This window comes from Myotis nattereri (genome assembly GCF_964212035.1).
Source record: "Myotis nattereri genome assembly, chromosome: 1".
In the NCBI taxonomy this organism is placed as follows: Eukaryota; Metazoa; Chordata; class Mammalia; order Chiroptera; family Vespertilionidae; genus Myotis; species Myotis nattereri.
The window spans coordinates 108,024,751-108,050,455 of NC_138075.1; the positions used below are offsets into that span (position 1 = coordinate 108,024,751).

General features: G+C 40.5%; 1 protein-coding gene across 1 annotated transcript in view; it reads right to left on the minus strand.

Moving 5' to 3' along the window:
* Positions 1-367: 367 nt before the first annotated feature.
* The window catches only part of PEAK1 (pseudopodium enriched atypical kinase 1), a 144,747-nt gene continuing 119,409 nt past the window's right edge, over positions 368-25,705 (minus strand). Inside the window, exon 5 of the mRNA XM_081084317.1 lies at positions 368-2,769. Coding sequence (XP_080940443.1) covers positions 1,606-2,769 — 1,164 coding nt within the window. The 3' untranslated portion in view covers positions 368-1,605. The remainder of the gene's footprint in view (positions 2,770-25,705) is intronic.

A 25,705-nucleotide genomic window follows, 5' to 3' on the forward strand; every position in this document is an offset into this window, starting at 1 on the left:
TAGTAGTTGAGGGTCCCAAAAGCTCCCTCACTGACTAGGTGCAGAGAACGTGTCTATCAAGTCTGCCACAGGTTGTTCTCCCAGAAGCCTGGCCCCTCTCTACTTCTATCATGCATGTGCACACACATAGGCACACATGTATATGGACACTCACATTGTTCGAGTGAATTCTGGGATTGCAAGACTGAAATAAACAGATACTTATAGTTTTGAATAAAACAAGCATAAACACACTCACACCCTCCCATGGAAGGTGTCTCTTCACGCAAATATGTGTCAAGGGAAGAAGGGAAAGATTTCTATAGATTTTGCTTCACATAAAGTTGCAACATAAACACTGTAATACACAGCTAAAAAAATACATAGAAAAATTGCACATTTATCCATAGGAAAGAAGCACAGACCTCACATACAGTAAACAGCTTTCAGCCACCCAACTCAGCAATCAAAATTCCCTGTCATCTGTGCTCCAGAGCCATTTCAGAATCATAAGGAGCAATGTGCCAGGGCAACTGGGAGGCAGTCTCTCCAGAAAAGGTCTGTATCCTGAGGAGGTGGTCAGCAGCAGTCTTGTCCGTGGCCTTCTTCCCTTCTCCTGCCTCTAGCAATTATAATAGCCATCTGTGCCATGCCCTTTAAGGATATCTTGTAGGTGGACTGACAGCTGTTTTATTCAGGGCAGTTGTCTATAGCATTTGGTAGACTAGTTAATACTGGCTACTGATAGAAGGAAGCTGGCCAATTAATGCTTGACAGAAAAAGCTATAATCTGGGCACCACTAGCCCTGGCTGCCAACTTTGACAGTAATCAAAAAACAGTACTTTAAACTCTGTTCCCCAACGGTCCCTAGAGAACTGCACATGCTCTGTAACAAGTCACAGGTGGCCAATAAACCCAAAACTTCATTGGCAAGTGGGGACAGAGTAGAGGTGAAGGAGAATCAGGCAGTAGCAGCAGAGGGGAAATTGTTAGGGCCATCCTTCATGCAATACACCTTCTTATTGATAATAGAAATAAAAATGGGTCCATGATCCAAGGGATGGATTCTCTCCTTGTCCTTCTACTATCCTCTGGAACGAAGAATATAGTCCCAGGAGCCAAAATTGGGTGGACACTAAGGATGATAGTTCTGCCTGGTAACAGAGGAAAAAAGTCTGCTGTGAGCGCTTAGTGGATGATGGTAAGAATTGGTCAAATCTATTGATTACTAGAGAGAATAAATACTTGATGTTAAAAAGACAGGTAAAATTCAGAATTATGGAGCAAATGGACATAACTCACTGAGTTCATACCAAAGGAGCTGTCCCTTAAAAATGTTCATTTTCATTTTTTACCTGCATTTGTGGGACAATTAGAGTGAAAAGTGTTTTAATGGAAGTAAACTGAATGTTTGTGCAGTTGAATTTCTGTGAAGTTAAGACAGACTCAGCTTATCACTTGATTTGAAGCTGTGATAACCTTCTGAGTAAATGCATTTGTTCGTGAACAGGAATGAACAGTTTGTCTCTCTTCTTTCCTTGAATTCCGTGTGAGTACTAGGATGTGCAAGTGTGTGGGTGACTTGAAGAAGGAGAAGATAAAGTAAAAGCAGCAACCAGGATACATTAACGGTGTTGCAGGATTTTCACAATACAACTGAGGGAGTCAGGAGTAGCAAAAGCCAAATATTGAGCACATAACCAGTCCTCAAGGCTGATCCCACCCACCCTATCCAGGGACTTTTCAGCAAACTTGATCATCAGCAATGTTCGCTTGATGTCCAGCCAGTTTTGGAGCAGGGCATTCCTCTGCACTGGGCTGGAGGCAGTGGTGAAAGTCTGGAAGAGATCTTCCCTGGGGCCCCAGAGCAGACATTGGAGGACACCTTTGGCATCTGAAATGAGGATACGCTCAGAAGGGTTAGGGTTCAGGAGGCAGCTGGCCAGCTGCTGAAGGCCCCATGAATAAGGGGAGCGGAGTGGGATTTGAGGCAGGTCTGCTCGAGTGTACTCCTTCTCCTTCAGTTCTGGGTTCTCATCAAAGGGGTTGGGCAGGTGTAGCATCTCATAGATGAGGATCCCTGTCTGGAACTCATCACACTTTTTGTACTGGGTGGCTGTTATGATCTCTGGGGCAAGGCGAGACTGGTCACGGAGGATCTCAGGATCCACCAGGTGGCTCTTCTGCTTGGCCTGAGAGAAGTTGCTTACTATAAGCCTCGTGAGACAAGATGAGGTGGGATTGAGTTCTTTAGGCCCAAGGCCTTGGGTGGTTCCCCCTAGCTGGTAGTGGACAAGCAGGAGATTCTCCAGACGTAGATCGCAATGAGTGACGTGGTAGGGTTTGAGGTGTTCAAGGCCGGAGCACAGCTGTAAGAGCAGTAGACACACTTGCCTCTCATACAAATCAGGGCTTTTCCCATGGTGGATTAAAGAGTCCTGCACAAAATCAGCCACGGTGAGATAGGGAACCTCTCTGGTGATGACTACAACGTGACTTCTCTGCTTTTTGCTAATGACTCCCTGGCTTTCTTTCTGGGATGACTCTGTTTCAAAGCATGACTCTGGGCTTTTCCCATTAATTTCTCCTTTCATATCTTCTTCATTCTCTTGTATTTCATTCTCTTCCTCTTCAGGGGCATCAGGATCTTCCCAGGGAAGCAGACGCTTAGGGACTTCAGCAAGGAAATGACCACAGTCCTGCTGGATGTTAAAATGGACAGCCAGACTCTGCCGAACAGCCAAGCTGTGATAATACTGCTGAGATTCTTTAGCTTTGCTCTTACAGATCTGAAAGAAGAAAGCAAATAATACAATTTAAAATACACACACTTTCATAACCAGGCTTTTGATGTGTAAAGGAGGATTAATGGGAAGGTGACTGGTTAGGAATAAAGTGTTACAGTGAAGTCTTCAGAAAGGGTAGTCCTGTGCTGAATGACAGTAATAACTACTGTCTACATGCTTAGCACTTTATGTGTATTATCTATAGTCCTCACACTAACCCTTCAAATAGGCTGAGTATCTAAGAATTAAAAAAAAAAAAAAAAGTGCAAGGGCAGCTCAGTGCTATCAGTTTGCACCTTCTTCCCTTACCCAGTATTTTCTCTACCAAGTATGAAAGTAACTTCTTAGACTCCCATTTTCATTTACCATTAGTCAGGAGAGTGTCATGTGATGGTTACCACTCAGGAACTCACGATCACTGGCAAGTTAGAAATTAAGATTTGAGAGAATCAATGGCCGAACCTAATCAGAACAAAACCAACATTTCAATGGCAGGATTTTGAGTATCATGTTTTCTCTTAACATACCTTATTTAAGGCATAATATTCAGGCAATAAGTCCGTTGAAAAGGAATTTTATTTTATTTTTTATTGCTTAAAGTAATACAAAGGGTATTACATATGTGTCCTTTTTCTTCCCCCCCGCCCTTGACAATCCCCTGGCCTCCCCTACCCGCCCCCCCCCCCCCCGGTGTCTTATGTCCATTGGTTATGCTTATATGCATGCATACAAGTCTTTCGGTTGATCTCTTACCCCCCTCCCTCCTGCCTCCCAAACCTCCCTGGCCTTCCTGTTGCAGTTTGACAATCAGTTTGAGGCAGCTCTGCCTCTGTATCTATTATTGTTCATAAGTTTATAATGGTCTTTATTATCCATGAATGGGTGAGATCATGTGGTATTTTTCCTTCATTGACTGGCTCATTTCACTTAGCATAATGCTCTCCAGTTCCATCCATGCTGTTGCAAATGGTAAGAGTTCCTTCTTTTTTACAGCAGCATAGTATTCCATCGTGTAGATGTACCACAGTTTTCTAATCCATTCATCTACTGATGGGCACTTAGGCTGTTTCCAGATCTTAGCTATGGTGAATTGTGCTGCTATGAACATAGGGGTGCACATATCCTTTCTGATTGGTGTTTCCAGTTTCTTGGGATATATTCCTACAAGTGGGATCACAGGGTCAAATGGGAGTTCCATTTTCAGTTTTTTGAGGAAACTCCATACTGTTCTCCACAGTGGCTGCACTAGTCTGCATTCCCACCAGCAGTGCACGAGTGTTCCTTTTTCTCCACATCCTCACCAGCACTTGTCGTTTCTTGATTTGTTGATGATAGCCAGTCTGACAGGTGTGAGATGGTACCTCATTGTTGTTTTGATTTGCATCTCTTGGATGATTAGTGACTTTGAGCATGTTTTCATATGTCTCTTGGCTTTCTGAATGTCCTCTTTTGAAAGGTGTCTATTTAGATCCTTTGCCCATTTTTTGATTGGATTGTTTACCTTCTTTTTGTTAAGTTGTATGAGTTCCCTATAAATTTTGGAGATTAGGCCCTTATCAGATATGACGTTGGCAAATATGTTTTCCCACACAGTGGGCTTTCTTGTTGTTTTGTTGATGGTTTCTTTTGCTGTGCAGAAGCTTTTTATTTTGATATAGTCCCATTTGTTCATTTTCTCTTTAGTTTCCAATGCTCTAGGAGCTGTATCAGTGAAGAAATTGCTTCGGCATATGTCTGAGATTTTGTTGCCTTTGGATTCTTCTAGAATTTTTATGGTTTCCCGTCGTACATTTAAGTAAAAGGAATTTTATTAAGTGGTTATGAATTAAGGAAGAGTTTTTGTTCAAAAACATTAGCCTCAAGTCCTACATACTAAATCAACTATTGCATTTCTAGTCTTAAAGGGTTAAGAAATCAAAAAATACACCCACCCACCCCCCATAAATTGATTATCCTCATGATATGGAGTGGAGAAGCTGACAATGGAAAACTCAGTCTGCAACACTAGGTTCACAGATTACTGCAACCTGGTCAGGACAGCTCCTCTGCAACCTGTTAACTGAGGAACACATTTTCTGCTCTTTCTCCTCAAGAGGAGCACTGCCATATTTCACAGATATCAAAGTCCCCAACAATAGGCACTTTGCAGTGTTTACACTGACTGTTTATTGTACTACTTCAGAAAAAAAGCAAAATTAAAAAAAAATATTTTCTAGTCATTTTTATTTAAAAAGAAAAATGTACATATTCTTAGGAGGGTCCCCAGTTCTGAGAAGGAGCATACTCCGATTTCTATTCAAACACATATTTTTTAAAAAGGCCAAAAGCAAAGGAATATCGGGGGAGAAGAGCATCCCTCTTTAACTTACTGTATTTATACACATTGATTATAGTTAGAGGCTTGAGCTTCCCATATAAATCTCTCTTTTTCTCTTTGAAAACGAGTTTCTTCAAGTCTTCCACCATCTGCCTATCAGATTGAGGGTATAATAAGCATTTCCTTTTTAAACAAACTTCTGGTCTTGAAACAGAGATATCCCCAGGCTGAATTCAAGTTCAAACATATATCTTGCAGAAAATATTATTTTAGTAAGCTCTCAATGTCTCAGCACATGCAATATAACATATACTCTTATATGCTCATTGATCACAACATGAATTCTTTCTACATTATACTGACAAGATTTCATGTTTATATGTCACCGGGTATTTAAAAATCCTATACTAGTCATCATTTAGTTGTGTAGCGTTGGATCCAGGACAAAGCACCATTAACTCCATTTCCAGTTGTAATAATTTGCTCAATATCACATTGCCTGCTCTCCTCAGTCTTTGAAAAGTCAATCAAATAATACTGAGTTTGGCTGCCTGAGATTGAGTAAACTCTAGCTGTCATATTATAGAAAGGACACTCACCAAGGATTTAGGAGGCCTGGGATTTAGCCCCACCACTAGCTGTGTAATCTTGGGCATTTCACTTAATTTCTCTGGGTCCTAGTCTCCCAAATAAAGGAGACAAAATTAAGAACACTGAAACCTACTTTATAGGATAGTGGCCAAGAAGAAATGAAGTCAAGTATGTATACTATATCTATAAATCTCAAAGTTGCACAAATGTAACATTGATAATGACAAAAACAATTAACAGCTTGCAAACAAAGCGTGCAAGACAGAAAAATGAATACATCTTTTGAGTCCTGAAAGTGACTTGTCCTAGTAGTGAGGCTCTCTGACCATTGGTTTGGTAGAGGGCAACTAAAGTTCAACACCTCCATGCTAGGGTCAGCCCTGACAAACAAGTTAAGACCAGTAGTATTTTTCTGATTCAAGACAGGCCAACCTAAGGCAGAGAAAGAACTATTTGGCCAATCTGTAGTTTTCACTATATCAAGTTGCACTAAACACACACACACACACACACACACACACACACACACACACACACCCCTTGCTACCTTCTGGTTTGGCATTAGAAACAAAGAAGATATTTTAATTGTGATTACTATTGTAATTGTATCTACACACAAAAAATTTTTTTTGTAAGATTCCCCAGAGCTTTTTGAGTAAATAAGAACATGGATACTACAACAAGAATTTTTGTTTAGCTTCACAGATTAACTTGAGATAAAGGTTCAAAGTGATTTATGAAAAAGAAATGATAAACTGCCCAGCCATTTTGGGTGCTCGGAAAGAAAATGGTCTAAATGGCCAAACTGAGGAGATGACACTTCTTTATCTCTTCATCTTACAATATGTAAAAAGACTGCAGAATAGTAGGTCATTCTAGTTTTAAGGGAAAAGGAAAAAGGGAGAAAACTGGGAGTATGAAAGAGGGAAGCAAAATACTAGGGCTTTTAAGTAGCACATAACTATGAAAACAGTTACAAGCAAAACGTAGACTTACAGAGATTTCCATAATAGAATTTGTCATATGATGTGGATCTCAAAATATTTATTATGGAGTCTCTGCAATGCTGTTAAAAGTATTATACTGTTCTATGAACCACATGGTAGCCATTTTTCAAATATTAATAACTTGACTTTTCATTTTTTAAAAAACTCAAAATAACCTGACTTCAAATTTCTAGTTCCAAAAGTTATTTCAGAAATCAAGCCACTCTTTCCAGAACAAATGAACACGACTCGTGTTTTTCTTTCTTCTCTTACCCAGCATTTTCTCTACCAAGTATCAGTAATTTCTTAGCTTCTAATTTTCATTTATCTTTCTTAAAAGGAATCCACAGTCCTTCCTTACAAAGAGTAACTGCCTTACACTGGAGATATCTCAAGAAAGATTCCACTCCTCAGGAAGAATGATTTCCACAGAACTCCTAGGCTCCCCCAAATTTTGAAATAGGAACAAAACTGGAACTGAAATGGTCTCATATCTTCATGTAGGATTCCCCTTTTTAAAAGGGATGAAAATCGCCTGGCCAGCATGGTTCAATGGGTGAGCATCGACCTATGGACCAGGAGATCACAGTTCGATTCCCAGTCAGGGCATATGCCTGGGTTGTGGGCTCAATCCCCAGTGTGGGGTGTGCAGGAGGCAGCCAATCAATGATTTTCTCTCATCATTGAGTTTCTATTTCTTTCTCCTCCCTTCCTCTCTGAAATCAATAAAATCAATAAAATTATATATTTTTAAAAAAGGGATAAAAATTATCTCATTTTCGTTTTGACTATGTATGGGAAAACTTATTTAAAAGGATATCAATTTTGTCAGGTTCTGTACTGTCTACATTTTATGAAAGGGGAAAACAAACAAACAAACAAACAAAACGCTACTACAGCCTGAGCCACAGCAATACTAGAAGGAAATGCAATATTGAGACCAGGAGTAATTTACATGTAAACTGGCAGCGGGAGAACAAAACCAGGCTGGTGAAAGTTGAATCTTGTAAAATATGTCATAGGTCCACTTTCTGGAATAGTTTTAGGTTCTAAGAAGGTGGCAATGCCAAATTCATGCAAAAGGAATACTTGGTGTGAAGAGCACAGAGGGAAGAGGTGCCCATCCTCGATACATGATCCTTGCCCACTTGCCTGCTCACAGGGCACACCTTCCTACATTATTTCTCCAAAGGGTGACCACAGAACATCAAAGAGATAGCCATCCAGCTGGTCATTACACACCTACCAAAGTGAATAACACACTGTCACAAAAACAGAGGCTTGAGTCGTAATTGAGTGCTTGTCTGAGTTAATGAAGATGGGTGAAGGCATAGAAGGGGAAGGAGAAATACTGATTAATATCAACTGATCATTCAAACAAGTATCTGACGGTGCTGAGACCTTCTCAGATGCAGGTCAAAGCACATAACACTTACACAGGCCCAATCTTAGTGGGAAAACCGAGCTTAATAGTGATTTCTCACACACAACCCAAAAAGTTTAATTTAATATGTTCACTTCAGGAGAGGGGCTCATTTTCTGTGTTGTTCATGGCAACTGATCTATATACCTTTCAGGCTAATTTGTCATTAGAAAACATTTAGGTTTGTAATAATAATCTCAATTTAGCTAATTTACACAGCTTTGATTATAAGGCCCCATTAAAGAAGCTGAAAGGGGAAGAGTTGTATATCGAACTAGAGGCCGAGTGCATGAAATTTATGCACTGGGGGGTGAGGGGGCTATCCTGCAGTGAAGCCTGCACCCTCTCCAATCATCCCCTTGGGGGATGTCCGACTGCTGGTTTAGGCCCGACCCCTGTCAGACATCCCTCTCACAACCCAAGACTGCTGGCTCCCAACCACTCGCCAGACTGTCTGCCTGATTGCCCCTAACTGCTTCTGCCTGCCAGCCTGATCACCCCCTAAATGCTACCCTGCCTGCCTGATCGATGTCTAACTGCTCCTATGCCAGCCCGATCGCCCCTAACTGCCCTCCCCTGTTGGCCATCTTGTGATGACATGGAGGGTGGCCATCTTGTGACCACATGGGGGCAGCCATCTTGTGCGAGGGCATGATGGTCAATTTGCATATTACCTCTTTATCATATAGGATACCACTGACCCTTTCAGAGTGCTCAGCCTAGGACCTGAAAAGAAGAAGTACATTTTACTACTCTTTCAATACTGAGAAGTGGAATAGATAACCAGTTTAAGGCAACAAAGTAGGAAGGTGGGGAGAAAAGGTAGATATTTGGCAAAAGAGGATGCATGCCTATGGAATAAACTAGTCGCTGAACAGAGTGGTATTATCTATTCTTTATTTGACTGTTCCTCCCAAAGTCTCCTTGAAATGCTGGTGCTGGGAGGGGGTGTGCTCTCTGTCCTTTTTTCTCGTTGGCTCTCTTCGACAAGATCGTGGCTTGCTTGATATACTGCTGATGTCCACATCTACATGTGTAACCCAAACTTGTGTCTGGGATTTAAATTCATATATACAATGGCCTACCTGACTTCTCCCCATAGATGCCTTAGACTAAACATAACCAAACCTGAACTCTTCTTCCCATCAAACCCCCTGTTCTTCCAGTACCCCCTCTCTTGGTGAATGAAGCTGTTATCTGTCTCAACATCTATTTCTCCACCATCTGTACTACCTACGTCCAAATAAATACCAATTTCTATTTATTTTCTTCCCAAATAACTTTTAAATTATTCTTTCTTCCATCTCTGTTGCTACTATTAGTACTTTCCTAGAACACTATAAAATATTTCCAATTGGTCTCCCTGCTGCTTATGTGATTCCCTCAACAACCTTCCACATGGCCACCAGAGTCACCTTAAAAAAAAAAAAAAAAGAAAGAAAGAAAAAAGATATTGCTTGCATATTTAAACCTTTTAGTCACTCCCCATTATCTTGACAGCATAAGGTCCTGGCCTGGCCTTGCTTTCCAATCTTATTTCTCATCTCTCTTCCACTTTTGCCATATTGAACTACTTACAGTCAGCATCCTCCTACCTACTCCAAATGTTTTCTCTGTTTGGGAACCCTCTTCATAGTTCATCTGCCTAAGAGATTCCTACCTATTCTTTCAAAGCCCTTCTCATGTGTCACTTTTGTCAAAGAGAGAAAGTGCTTAATATCCTAAACTTCCTTTCTGTGTTTCTTCTATATCTTATGCATGTCTCTATTATTACTTATATTTTTTTTGTCTGCCTTAAAAGCAGATTTTTGTATATTTAGGGCCTAGCACAGAGCAAGGTACACAGTACATGTTGAGTATGTCTATCCAAATTACTGAGAAAGGCTTCATGTGATCTGGAGTAACCACAGGGCTTATTTACTCAGAGCAGCTGGAATATAAGAACAGCTTTTATGAAATAGATGGAAGTTGGCAAGGCGGTGGGGAGGAAGTGACAGCAGAAAAATCTGAGTAATAAATATTCATAACCTGACTATACAAATGAGTAAAAACTGAAAAATGTAATCTGTCCACTGAGTCCAGGCTGATCAAGTCATTTTGCTGCATAAAACTACATAAAACAACATTACTCTTCATCAATCTATTCAATTTTCTTTTTTCCCTCAAAAGAAAGGGATAATTATAAAATACAGGATTCTTTGATAAAATTTTACATTGGCTTTTATTTTTTCATTATTGGCCCAGCTGGCCTAGTATGCCTTCAGCCTACTTCCACTTTATCAGCAGGAAATTGCATTTTCAGCTCAAAAGAAAATCATGAGTGTTCCTGAGCCAATAATCCAGGCTGACAGAATGACACCCAGGATGTTCACACTAAAGAAACTGAGGCACAGAACAATACAATAACCAGCTCAGGTCCCAGAGTAGGAATTAAATAATTTGAACCAAATTTATAATTCCCAGCTATATCCTCTCACCTGCACTATTAAAAATAATGGCTCTCAGAGAGAGCCAAGTTGGCAGCACAGGTAAACACCTGTACTTACATCCTCCCACAACCACATCAAAATTACAACTAAACTACAGAACAACCAGCATTCTGAACTGCCTGAAAGCTGGCTGAATGGAAGTCCTATAATTAGAGAAGTAAAGAAAAAAGCACACTGAGACTGATAGGAGGGGCAGAGGCGCCAAATGAGCTGGACCAGCACCCATGTTTGCAGATTTTTTAACTGGGAGGGAGATCATCTCAGTGGAGGCCCTCCATGAGGAGCAAGGGGTCCCAGCCCCACACCAGACCCCCAGCCCAGGCTCTCAGAGCTGAGAAATCCCCATAACTACAGCTATAAAAACCAGCAGGGATTGGGGTTCAGTGATACAGAGGCTACTGGTGACCCAGCTGTTCCTATTAAAGGGCTGGCACATTAACTGAACTTACGCTTCCTCTGAGCTACAGCACCAGGGAGAGGCTCTGGGGGACCCAGACACATACAAGGAGGAACTGAATTGTCTGGCATCAGAGAAGTAACTCAGGGGTGGCTTTCTCTCAGACAGAGGTACTTACAGGAATCATTGTTCCTTTGTTGGAACCTCCTCAGTTACAGGGCTGACTGGCAGCCATTTCTGTTTGCTCCACCGGTGATTCCCTGAGACCCTGTCACATCCAATTTGAAGCCCCACTCAACCTGTGTGCAGAGGCTTTTGCCAATAAATGGTCTGTCCTTGCTCAGGCTTCAGACTTTGCTAAAATCTCTCAAACAAGCTTCAGCTGGGTCAGGGTGGGCCAAGCCTATCAATAAAAGCCACAAGACTCGGCACTAGCATCAGCCTGCCTTGCTTCACCGATATAAATAGACGGAATCTGCAGATCTCTCTGTAGCTCCTGCTGGGTGGCTCCAGGCAGTGGTTGACTTTGCACCTCACTGGAGACCCAAGAGCCAGTGTACCCAGTGGACAGTGTCAGACTATACCAGATTACAACTCTACACATCCATAAGCAACACACTCAAAGGTCAGACTCAGTGAACACCAAAGACACACTGAAGCAAGTCCTGCTCCATAGGGGTGTCTCCTGCACAGTAGCACTCCCACTGTAGTCATAGCTGGTCCTCACAGCCAATCGGCCTGGAGGTCAATTCCTCCCAGTGACACCAAGAGCAATCAAGGCTCAACTACAACAAGACTGTACACATAGTCCACAAAGGGGCACACCTAGAGTGCACAGCTCTGGGGACTGGGGATGCTAAGCCACTGTGCTCTATAGAACACCTACTACACAAGGCTACTCTACCAATTCAAGGAAACATAGCAGCTCTACCCCCAATACATAGAAACAAACACATGGAAGCAGCCAAAATGCGGAGACAAAGAAACACGTCACAAATGAAAGAAATGGAAGAAAGCAGACTACTGAATACAAAGTTCAAAAACACGTTCATAAGATTACTCAAGAGTCTTCATGAGACTTTCAAGGATCTTAGTGAGAATGTCAAAGACATGAAAAAGGACTAGTCAGAACTTAAGCATACACCAACTGAAATAAAGAATAATATACAGAGATTCAACAGTAGAGTAGAGGATTCTGAGAATCAAATCAATGATTTGGAATATGAGGAAGCAAAAAACACCCAATCAGAAGAGCAAAAAGAAAAAAGAATCCAAAAATATGAAGATAGTATAAGGAGGCTCTGGGCAACTTCAAGTGTACCAACATCTGCATTATGGGGGTGCCAGAAGGAGAAGAGAGAGAGCAAGATATTGAAAACCCATTTGAAGAAATAATGACAGAAAACTTCCCCTGCCTGGTGAAAGAAATAGAGTACAAGTCCAGGAAGTACGGAGAGTCCTAAACAAGAGGAACTCAAAGAGGACCATACCAAGACACATCATAATTAAAATGCCAAGGGGTAAAGACAAAGAGAGAATCTTAAAAACAGCAAGCGAAAAGCAGTTAATTGCCTGCAAGGGAGTGCTCATCTGACTGTCAGTTGATTTCTTAATAGAAACTCTGCAGGCCAGAAGGGAGTGGCAGAAATATCCAAAATGATGAATAGCAAGGCCCTACAACAAGATTACTTAACCAGCAAAGCTATCATTTAGAATTAAAGGTCAGACAAAGAGCTTCACAGACAGCAAAAAGCTAAAGGAGTTCATCACCACCAAACCAGTATTACATGAAATGTTGAAGGGTATTCTTTAAGAAGAGGAAGAAGAAAAAAAAGATAAAAAATATGAACAAGCTGTTTGGAATCGCAGTGAGAGGAGTGCGTTGGTGTGAAGGATTAACAATGGACACCCCCAAAGCAGCAGCCAATAATAAATATCTGTGGAGAATGTCACGCAGAAAATGAAATGAAATCCAGGGATCCAATCAGATGCAGAGAATGTGGATACAGAATAATGTACAAGAAAAGGACTAAAAGATTGGTGGTTTTTGATGCTTGATGAAATGGAATTCAGAAAAATATCTTTGTTTGTATTTGGATTTGCTGTTATTGTTGTAGAGTTTTTGATGAGTATACTTATCTTTATGAATTCAACTACATACACATGATCTCATTTTCAAAACCATAATGTATTTGGGTGTCTATTATAAAGATTGTTTTTTGTTTAGTTCAAAAAATATGAACAATGAACGGGTAATAAATACATATCTATCAACATTGAACCTAAGAATCAAAATAAATGAATAAGAGATCTAATGGATAGAATAAACTAGTGAATAAAATAGCATGAGAGGCATGGAAATGGAACAGACTGATAATTCTCACAGGGAAGGTGAGTGGGGAAGAGATTAAACCAAGTTCTTATGTGTATATATGCATTATCCATGGACACAGACAATAGGGGGGCGAAGGGCTGGGGCAGGACTCCCTTTTTTCACTAGATAATTCATTTTGATTCCAGGTTTTCATGAGTACCCCAAACCTCTCTTTTCTAAACTAATCCCCAGTTGAGACCCTTACATACTTCTGTAAGCACTAAGTCCTGAAATGAAGTGGACATTGATCTAGGATGGCTATCAGTATATATAGTTGGCTGCTGATCAACTGCTTTCTGTGAAGTTTCAATGTTGGGCATATTTGTATTGAATTATGAAAATGGAAATGATTTCCCCTCTAGTTGTAAATTCCTACCAATCAAATTCCTGGTAATGCTTTTTTTAGTATCTTGCTTTCTCAGTGTCTACCTAAATGAGATAAGGAGAGACTCTGGAGTCAAAACGCAAAAAAAGGTGATGATCTTCACAGTTCACCACTACCTTATTGCAGGCTTTTAACAAGATTCTTGGCATTAATTGGAAGAGAGGAAGCAGTCCCACTGCTGTTATAGGGAAGTATACATCTTCACTAAGCCTTGAGAACAGAGACTTAGACTATATAAAGAAGAGAAGACGACTGCACTACATTAAATTTGGAACTGTTGGAAAAATAAGCCAGACATTTACGCTTTCTGCTTATGTGAGATTTTCATCATCTCCTGAAACTAATTTCATCCAAATTTCCCATGTGTTTCCACATAGCAGCATTTGTTATATAATGACCTCATAAGACTTAGCCATCATTTTACCAACTACTCACCCTGCTTCTAAGGCCAGGGGTAGGTAACTCCCGGCCTGCGAAATCAGTTGGTCTGGTCCTCCCAAGGCATTATGGGTGAGTTAATTAAATGTTTGACCAAATATAGCAAGCTAATTTTTAAGTTGATAATTTTGCATGGCCTGCGAATGATATTATAAATATCCAAATGGCCCTTGGGGGTAATGACCAATACCACTATCTTGTCCCTCATAGGGCAAGCCTGGAGAGAAGGAAAAAGACACCCACCCCCACCTTCTGACATAGAAAATTCAACCCACTGAACAATTATCTCTCTCACATTGATGTTTCTCTCTCTGTCTCTCCCCATCCCTTCCACTCTCTCTAAAAATCAATGAAAAAAATATCCTCAGGTGAGGATTAACACAGAAAAACTAAAATAAAACTTATGAGCTTTTGAGAAACCAAGATGGCGACATAGGTAAACACCTGAAATTGCTGCCTCGCACAACCACTTCAAAAATACAACTAAAATACAAAACGGGTATCACCTAGAACCACAGGAAGGCTGGCTGAGTGGAAATTCTACAACTAGAAGGAAAGAGAAAAGCACACTGAGACTCAGAGGAGGTGCGGAAGTAAAGTGCAGAGGTACGGAGGCGCATGCAGAAAGGGCTGGCAACTGAGGGCGTGGTTGTCTTTTTTGATCGGGAGGGAGGCACAAGCTCCCGATTGCTCTGAACTCCAGTTCTGGGAGAGTCTCTGGGGACCCAGACTCATATGGGGAGAAACTGGACTGTCTGGCATCGGGTGGAACTCGAGGGCGGCTTTCACTCAGAGGTGCTTGCAGCGATTACCACTGGACACTGAGACTTGGGGCCTCTTAGGGCAGGGCTGAGGATCATCCATAGCTGTTTGCTCCGCCCTGTTGATTCCCTGAGACCCCGCCCCACCCAGGCTGTGCGCAGAGGCTTTTGCGTATGAATGGCCTGACCCTTTGCAATCTAAAATTACCTAACAAACTTCAGCTGTGTCAGAGAGACACAGAACATCCAAAAGAAGGCCCAAGGCCCCACAGCAGCTTGTACTGCTTCACAGCTGGGACTCATCTGGGCACCTCCAAACCCCAAACAAAGAAGAGGAATCGGCAGATCTCTCCATAGCTTCTGCTGGGTAGCCTCAGGCAGAGGCTAAATTAGCACCTCCTTAGAGATCCAAGAACTAGTGTACCCAGTGGTCAGAGTGGGACCATCCAGATTACAACTCCTCATATCCATAAGGGACACACTCAGGGGCAGACTCAGTGAGCACCAAAGCCCCACTGAAGCAAGTCTTGTCCAAAAAGGTGTCGCCAGCACAGAAGTTCTCCCACCATAGACACAGCTGATTCTCACAGCCAATTGGCCTGGAGGTCAATTCCTCCTAGTGATACCTACAACAATCAAGGCTTAACTACAACAAGACTGTGCACACAGCCCAAAGAGGGGTGCACCAAGAGTGTCCACCTCAGGTAATTGGGGAGGCTGAGCCACTGGACACGTAGCATAGAAAGCCACTCTATCAACACAGGGAAGCATAAAATATGCAGAGACAAAGAAACAGGTCACAAATGACAGAAATGGAGGAAAGCAAACTACTAGATATGGAGTTCAAAACCACGGTTATAAGGTTTTTCAAGAATTTTCTAGAAACCGCCGATAAATTTAGTGAGACCCTTGATAAATCTAGTGAGACCCTTGAGGATATGAAAAAGGACCAACTAGAAATTAAGCATACACTGACTGAAATAAAGAATAATATACAGAGATCCAACAGCAGACTAGAGGATCGCAAGAATCAAGTCAAAGATTTGAAATACGAAGAATCAAAAAACACCCTCTGGAAAAGCAAAAAGAAAAAAGAATCCAAAAATACGAAGATAGTGTAAGAAGCCTTTGGGACAACTTCAAGCGTACCAACATCCGAATTATGGAGGTGCCAGAAGAAGAGAGCGAGCAAGATATTGAAAACATATTTGAAGAAATAATGACAGAAAACTTCTCCTACCTGGTGAAAGAAATAGACTTACAAGTCCAGGAAGCGCAGAGAACCCCTAACAAAAGGAATCCAAAGAGGACCACACCAAGACACATCATAATTAAAATGCCAAGAGCAAAAGACAAAGAGAGAATCTTAAAAGCAGCAAGAGAAAAACAGTTAGTTACCTACAAGGGAGTACCCATATGACTGTCACCTGATTTCTCAACAGAAACTATGCAGGCCAGAAGGGAGTGGCAAGAAATATTGAAAATGATGAAGAACAAGAACCTACAATCAAGATTACTTTATCCAGTGAAGCTATCATTCAGAATTGAGGGTCAGATAAAAAGCTTCACAGATAAGGAAAAGCTAAAGGAGTTCATCACGACCAAACCAGTAGTATATGAAATTCTGAAAGGTATTCTTTAAGAAGAGGAGGAAGAAGAAAAAGGTAAAGATAAGAATTATGAACAACAAATACATATCTATCAACAAGTGAATCTAAAAATCAAGTGAATAAAAAATTGATGTACAGAATAAACTGGTGAATATAATAGAATCAGGAGCATGGAAAGGGAGTGGACTGACAATTCTCGGGGGGGAAGGGGTGTGAGTGTGCGGGAAGAGACTGGACAAAAATCGTACACCTATGGATGAGGACAATCAGGGGGGTAAGGGCAGAGGCTGGGGTGGGAACCGGGTGGAGGGGAGCTATGGAGGGAAAAAAGAGGAACAACTGTAATAATCTGAACAATAAAGATATAGTAAAAAGCAAACAAACAAAACATAGTACTGCCATAAAAGCAGACACATAAATCAATGGAACAGAATAGAGAGCCTAGAAATAAACCCATGACTACACCGTTTATTAATCTATGATAAAGGAAGCAAGAATATATACAATGGGGTAAATACAATTCTTCAATAAATGGTGTTGGGGAAATTGGACATATACATGCCAAAAATGCTACTAGACTACTTTCTTACACCATATACAAAAATAAACTCAAAACTAATCAAAGACTTAAACTTAAGACCTGAAATCATAAATTCTAGAAGAAAACATAAGCAATAAATTCTTTGAATAAACTCTTTGACATTGATCTTAGCAATATTTTTTTTTTATATGTCTACTAGGGCAAAGAGAACAAAAGAAAAAATAAACAAATATGACTGCATCAATTAAATAGCTTGCACTGCAAAAAAACAAACAATAAACCCATATTGAATGGGAGAAGATATTAGCCAATGATATATGCCAGATAAGGAGTTCATATCTATAATATATAAAGAACTCATACAGATTGACATAAAATAAACAATTTGGTTTATAAAATGGACCAAGGACATGAGTAAACATTTCTCTAAAGAAGACATACAGATGGCCAACAGATGAAAAGATGCTCAACATCACTAATCAACAGGGAAATGCAAATCAAAACACTACAGTGAGATTCACCACTCTTATTCAACATAGTACTTGAAGTCTTAGCCACAGCAATCAGACAAGAAATAAAAGGCATCCAAATTGGAAAATAAGAGGTAAAACTATCATTATTTGCAGATGACATGATACTGGATATAGAGAAACCTAAAAAGTACACCAAAAAACTACTAGAACTAATAAGTTCAGTAAAGTAGCAGGACATAAAATAAACATGGAAGGAGACTTGAGTTGGGGTGGTAAACACACAGTACAATATACTGGTGATGTATTATAGAATTGTATACCTGAAACCTGTATAATTTTATTAGCCAATGTCACCCCAATAAAGTCAATAATAAAAATTAAATAAAAAAATAAACATCCAGACAGAAACAGTTGCATATTTATATACCAATAATGAGCTTTCAGATAGGAAAATTAAAAAATAATCCCATTTACAATTACATTAAAAAATATCAAGGAATAAATTTAACCAAGGGAGGGTAAAAGACCTGTACTCAGAAAATTATAAAACACTGAAGAAAGACACTGAAGAAGATACAAATAAATGGAAGCATATATTGTGCTGATGGATAGGAAGAATTAACAGCATTAAAATGTCCATATTATCCAAAACAATCTATAGGTTCAACACAATTTCTATCGAAATACCAGGAGCATTTTTCACAGAATTAGAATATTCCAAAAATGTATGTGCAAACACAAACGACCCTGAGTAGCCACAGCAATCTTGAGAAAGAAGAACAAAGTTGGAGGTAACAGACAATCTGATATCAAAGTATACTACAAGGCTATAGTATTCATAACAGAATGGTACTGGCATAAGTACAGACAAATAGATAGATGGAACAGAATAGAAAGGTTAGAAATAAACCCATGCTTATGTTAATTAATTAAGACAAAGGAGGCAAGAATATACAATGATGTAAACACAGTTTAGTCAAAAATGGTGTCAGGAAAACTAAACAGATACATGCAAAATTATGAAACTAGACCACCTTCTTACACCATATATATGCATGAACTCAAAATGGATTAAAGATTTAAATATAAGACCCAAACCATAAAACTAGGAGAAAATTTAGGCAGTAAACTCTTTGACATTTGTCTTAGCAATATGTTTTCTGATATATCTCCTGAGGCAAGGAAAACAAAAGAAAAAACTAACAAATGGGTTTACATCAAACTAAAAAGTTTTTGCCCAGCAAAGGGAACCATCAGCAAAATGAATAGACAACCCACTGAATGGGAGAACATATCTGCCAATGAACATCTGATAAGGAAGTAATATCCAAAATTTATGAAGAATGCATACAACTCTACACCAAAAAAATCAAACTATTTATTTAAAACATGGGCCGAGGACCTAAATAGATAGTTCTCCAAAGAGGAAATACAGATGGCCGATAGACATGTGAAAAGATGCTCAATGTCACTAATCATTAGGAAAATGCAAATTAAAACTATTAGGGGCTGAAATGGAATACTGGGGACTAGCTATAATTATAAGAAATATTAATCATGCTCTAGTAACCATGATTGTTCTGTTCTAATTAGAGAACGCACATTCTAACCTGGCTGAGAGTTGTATGCCCTGGAATATGTGAGCTAATATCAGAATGCAGTCCATCCTCCTTTTGTGAGAACTGCCTATCATTATGGAAAGATTTACAACCTCATGGCTGAAACAATCTGGTCCTGGAAGCGCCCACCCTCTGCACTGCCCCCCGCCCCCTACCCTTCCCCCTCCCCCCTCAGCCCACATACTGTGCCTACTTTCTTTTGCCTGTAATTCCTACTTTCCCACATAATCTCTGCCCTTTCACCCAATATAAGCAGCTGGCTTATGGGGAGGGGTAGAGCAGATTTCTGTGGTTGACCTGCTGCTCTCCCATACTGCCAGCATTATTGGAATAAATGCTCATATATGATTCAATCCTATTTCTGCTAAATTGGCTCAAATAGTGACAGGCCTTTGTTGGTGGGATTGTAAATTGGTGCACACATTAGGAAAAACAAGATGGAGTTTCATCAAAAAATTAAAAATAGCACTACCATAGATCCAGTAATTCCACTTCCGAGTATATATTCGAAGAAATCCAAAACACTAATTTGAAAAGACATATGCATCCCTATGTTCATTGTAATACTAGTGCCCTGGTGCACAGATTCATGCACACTGAAAGGAATTTAATTAGAATGTGGCTGGCAGGGTGGGACTGGGCAAGACAGGCCGGACACACCCTAGAGCATCCATGGGCAAACTACGGCCAGCGGCTATTCTTAATCCTTTTGCCTATTTCCCCATGTAATCTTTGTCCTTGTACCCCATATAAGCAGCTGGCTTATAGGGGTGGAGAGCAGATTTCTGTGGATGACCTGCTGCTCTCCCATACTGCAGGCATTACTGAAATAAATTCTCATATATGATTCAACCCTGTTTCTGCTAAATTGGCTCAAGTAGTGACAGGCAGCCCACCAGTTTCACAACCACTGAGCCAAACTGTTCAGGTAGAAGAGGACAGTTTGGACAAACTTTTCTTTGTTAGCATACTAAAAATCATGCACATGGATAGAAATTCAACAAAATGAACATACTTTGCGATGTATAGCTAGGTGTGTTCCAAGCACATTTAAGAACTGCTTTCTGTAAATCTGAAAACTCTACCCTTCCTCAGGAATCTGTACCCCTAAACCCACCTACCTCCCCTATCCCCAGCCTGTAAGACTTTCCCAATTCCCCCAATTTGGGGAGAAGAGATCATAGCTAATCCTCCATTCCCTGGCCGAAGAATAAAGTTTCTGACTTGCTTTATTAAATACTGTCTCATCCCACTGGTGTAAGCAACACCGGGCAGAAGGACAATGATCTGCAGTCTGTGACCCTTAGGAGTCAGTGAAAATCACTTTGTAAGATATATAAAAGTTTAATCACCTGTTGTACACCTGAAACAAATATAATATTATATTCAACTATAGCTGAAAAATAAATTTACAAAAGAAAGTCATACCGGTTAGCCTATTCTAGATTTCTTTAGTATGGGAGGGAATATCTTAATACATTGCGGACGGATCATGAGAATTCTCGCTTTGTATTACACAGTGTTTTATAAAGTATCATGCTTTAAAAAGATAATTAGCTTGTAAGAAAATGTAATAAGTAACTTCAAAATGCAATGGGTATTTAATTTTAAAGCGTGCCTTTAACATTTACGTAAAACATTTTTTTGTACTCGCTCAATAGAAACTTATCTGGCCACTGGGTAAAGCTAGCAATAAAACTACTGGTCCGCAATGTGTTAAGAAGACAAACTGTAAAAAGTTGTGTGAGCAAACTGTTAGTCTCTTTTGTTTATCTCTGCAAAAGAAGGGCTCACAGTGTCCTAGTAGTTTCTCTAAGGGTGTTGAATTTTGGCCCGAATAGTCTTCAAAGAGACATTTATATTCACCATTTAGTGTAAGACATCCTTTTCCAAATATGTCTTACATATACACTGAGTGGCCAGATTATTATGACCACTTGACGTTTGTAGGCAAATTAGCTATAATTTCGCACTGAAGTTACTAGAGGGCCAGACCATTATAAATAGGGAAGCAGGTTGTTTACCACGACAGAAGTGATTTTTTCTGAAGATACTAGCAGCCCGGTGCACAAAATCCATGCACATTAAAAGGGAATTAATTGCCCTAACCAGTTTGGCTCCGTGTATAGAGCATCGGTCTGTGGACTCAAGGGTCCCAGGTTCGATTCCGGTCAAGGGCATGCACCTTGGTTGCGGCACATCCCCAGTGGGGAGTGTGCAGGAGGTAGCTGATCAATGTTTCTCTCTCAGCGATGTTTCTAACTCTCTATCCCTTTCCCTTCCTCTCTGTAAAAAATCAATAAAATATATTTTTTTAAAAAAGGGAATTAGCAGAGATATTTTAACACATTGTATGCGGGAAACGTATTTATACGTTCTACCAGTGTAGTAGAGCGCGGGACACGTATTAATATGTTTTTTATAGACTAGCGGTAGAATATGGGTAACGTATAAATACGCAAACTAAAGTTATCGTAATTTTACTGAACGTTGCCATTTGCGCAAATTAGCAAAAATGGCCCGCGCCACCTGTTAGCGCGTGATAAAAACTACCCGCAAACAATGTGTTAATATTGCTATTTGCCCTTTCTCTATAATAGAAGTGTGAGAGATGAAAGGAAATTAGTAAAATGTATATGAAAATAATATATAAATTTATTACTAAATAAACAGAAACAAAAGGATATAACAACAACAGAGGCATGATATAAAAACGACAAAAACATGATATGAAAACAACAAAAACATATGAAAACAACAGAAACATGATATAAAAACAACAGTGATGCAAACAATGACTGATAAAGTGATTAAACTTATTCTAATATCTCCCTGTACACCACATTAAGAGTGAGAACACTTTCAGAGTGCTTGACTAATTTCCCTTGTGATGAAGTACTTAGAACTTAAACTGTAACATCACATGCTCTTCAAACGCAACATATAACTGACCATGTGCAAAAATGGGTTCAGGTAGGAATATGCCTACTATGTCTAGAGTTTGTCCTTTTGATTTATTAATAGTCATCACAAATGCTGGCATCACGGGAAACCGTCGTCGAATCAATTTAAATGGGAGGCCAGTGTCAGATGGGGACAAATTAATTCTTGGAATCAGAACAGCCTCTCCCTCTGCAGATCCTGTCAATACTTTAGCTTCGATAATGTTAGGTCATAATCTTTTGATAATAAATCTGGTACCATTACAAAGACCCCAATTACTATTGAGATTTCTCGATAGCATGATGATTGAACCCACTTTCAATTTTAATTTCTGACACGGCATTCCCGAAGGAGTAATACTATTAAGAAATTTGATGGGATAATTTTCCTTTTCAGCATCATCTGTGTAATCAGTGGAATCATCACTCAAATATGTGTGAAAATCTCCATCAAGTATATCCAAATTTTCTTCATTTACTTTTTGAACATGCTCATTTTTTGGACAAAGAATTGCACGTTTAGATATATTTTTAATATTATCTATAGCAGTGGTTCTCAACCTTGGCTGCACATTAGAATCACCTGGGAATCTTTTAAAATCCTGATTCCTGGGCCTCATCCTCCGGAAATTGTTTCTTTGTATGGGGTGGGGTCACAACATTAGTAACAAAGAAACAGAATTAAAACTTTATTGTGGGGAGCCACTACAGTGTTTTGGACAGGTTCAAGCCTTGGACTGATTAGAGGGCACAGTCCTCTCATTGCCACATGCAAGTCCCAGTTTGGAGGGCAGGGCCCTCCCAGCACAATTATAGCCAACAGCTGTAGTTGTATGCTTGAACCTATGGTCCAAACATGTGGCCCCATGTGCCTGAGTGATATAGGCTTGATAAGTTCAGGTGCATGTAGTTGAGTAGGATTGAAACCCAGGAGAATGTTGTAAACATTTTGGTCATGCCCTTACTTTGCCTCGTAGCTTCTGCTATAAAATAAAGGCATGGCTGTGGGCGTGGTCGCTGTCTCTCAGAGAAGCAGCATCCCACCGAGACCCGGCTTTCATTCTCTTGCCTGTCTTTTCTAAGCCTTTCAGCCACCCCCACTCAGGTTCACCCTTGGCTGTGCTGGTGCGGCACACTTTAGAAAGAGATGCCTCCACCATCCCAGGGCGGGTTCCTGCCTCAAACCCCACTCTTACAGGAAACAGCTCTGGGAAACAGCTTGGGGGAGGGTGCAGCCGTTGCCAAGACAACCCCTGCAAGACTGACTTCCTTCCACTTGGTCACAGTTCTGATGGTTGTGATGAACACCACCCAGGGTTTTTATATAAGTAGATGGGTAAACAACGCGATTTAACAGTCTTTGAATGTGGGTATATATGAACGTGAGTGGCCAGATTATTATGACCACCTGATGTTTGTAGGCAAATTAGCCATACACTGCATCATATGGGATATGGAAGCCAAAGGCCTGTTCAAACACCTTTGCTGTCTGCAGTTACCAAGATAAAACGTCTCCAATTCGCACAGGAACACAAGGATTGGACAGTTAAGCATTGGAAAAAGTCATGTGGTCTTCCAATGAATCACATTTCCAGTTACATCGTGCAGATGGCAGAGTGAGAATTTGGCAGAAACAGCATGAAAGCATGCACCCCACATACATTTGTACAACCCTTCAAGCTGGTGGGAGCAGTGTTACGGTTTGGGGCATGTTTTCCTGGCATGATTTGGGCCTTTTAATTCATGTGGAACAACGTCTGAATAGTACAACATACCTAAGGATCACTGCTGATCAAGTTCATCCTATCATGTTGATGGTGTATCCCAATGGAGATGGCTTCTTCCAAGACAATGTGCCATGCCACGGTGCTCATATTGTGCAGAAGTGTTTTCAAGAACATGAGGGAGACTTCACCTTGCTTAGGTGACCCCCACAATCACCAGATCTCAATCCAATTGAGCATTTGTGGGATGAAGTTAAGAGCCACCAGGCAGCTGGTTCCACAACCATCAAAACTCACAGAACTGGACAGTGCTATTCATCAGGCATGGTGTCAGATTCCTCACATCAGCTTTCAACATCTCGTGGAGTCAATGCCAAGAAGAATCACCACGGTATTGAAGGCAAAAGGTGGCCCAACGAAGTAATGATGGGGTGGTCATAATAATCTGGCCACTCACGTTCAAATACATCCCACGTTCAAAGGCTGTTAAATCGTGTTTACCCATATCTTCAGAAAAAAATCACTTCTACTGTCGTGGTAAACAACCTGCTTCCCTATTTATAATGGTCTGGCCCTCTAGTAACTTCAGTGTGAAATTATAGCTAATTTGCCTACAAAGGTCAAGTGGCCATAATAATCTGGCCACTCAGTGTATACCCACATACCACCAGTTGCCCCCTGTTCTTTGGACATTGCTCTTGTATCATTATAAGCAAAGAAATATACCAGATCATTCATTTGGGAAAAAGACAAGACTGCATGGCAATAATACATAAAGTTAGTCTAGCCCAGCCGTGGGCAAACTACGGCCCGCGGGCTGGATCTGGCCCGTTTGAAATGAATAAAACTATTGGAAAAAAAGACCGTACCCTTTTATGTAATGATGTTTACTTTGAATTTATATTAGTTCACACAAACACTCCATCCATGCTTTTGTTCCGGCCCTCCAGTCCAGTTTAAGAACCCATTGTGGCCCTCGAGTCAAAAAGTTTGCCCACCCCTGGTCTAGCCCATTGATGGCGAACCTATGACACGCGTGTCAGAGGTGACATGCAAACTCATTTTTTTGGTTGATTTTTCTTTGTTAAATGGCATTTAAATATATAAAATAAATATCAAAAACATAAGTGTTTTACTATGGATGCAAATATCAAAAAATTTCTTTATGTGACATGGCACCAGAGTTAAGTTAGGGTTTTTCAAAATGCTGACACGCCGAGCTCAAAAGGTTTACCATCACTGGTCTAGCCCTACTTCTCAATTGTTTTGAAATAACACATGCTCCTTTCTGAAATAGGTACTTTGTCTTTTAGCAACAAAGGCCCAAGAAGATGAGGCCCTTAACCCTATTGATATAATAGTTCTTAAAAAAAAAAATACACACACACACATCCTATATAATAAAAGGCTAATATGCAAACTGTCCCCTCAGGAGTTCGACTGACCAGGAGTTCAACCACCCACTATGACATAGGCTGATCACCAGGGGGCGGCATGGAACAAAGGAAGGCCCCAGCCGGCAGCCAAGGGAAGGAAGGCCCCCATTGGCCCTGATAACCGGCCAGGCCTAGGGACGTGCACAAATTTCTTGCACCGGACCTCTAGTATATATATGTTTTATTGATTTCAGAGAGGAAGGGAGAGGAAGAGAGATAGAAATATCAATGATGAGAGAGAATCATTGATCGGCTGCCTCTTGAAAGCCCCCTACTGGGGATCTAGTCCAAAACCTGGGTGTGTGCCCTGACCACTGGGAATCAAACCAGTGAGCTATTTCAGAGCTTGACGTTCAACCTCTGAGCCAAACTGGCCAGGCTATAATAGCTCTTGAGTGTTACACAGAATCTCAAAATGCCTTTTCAGTTCAAT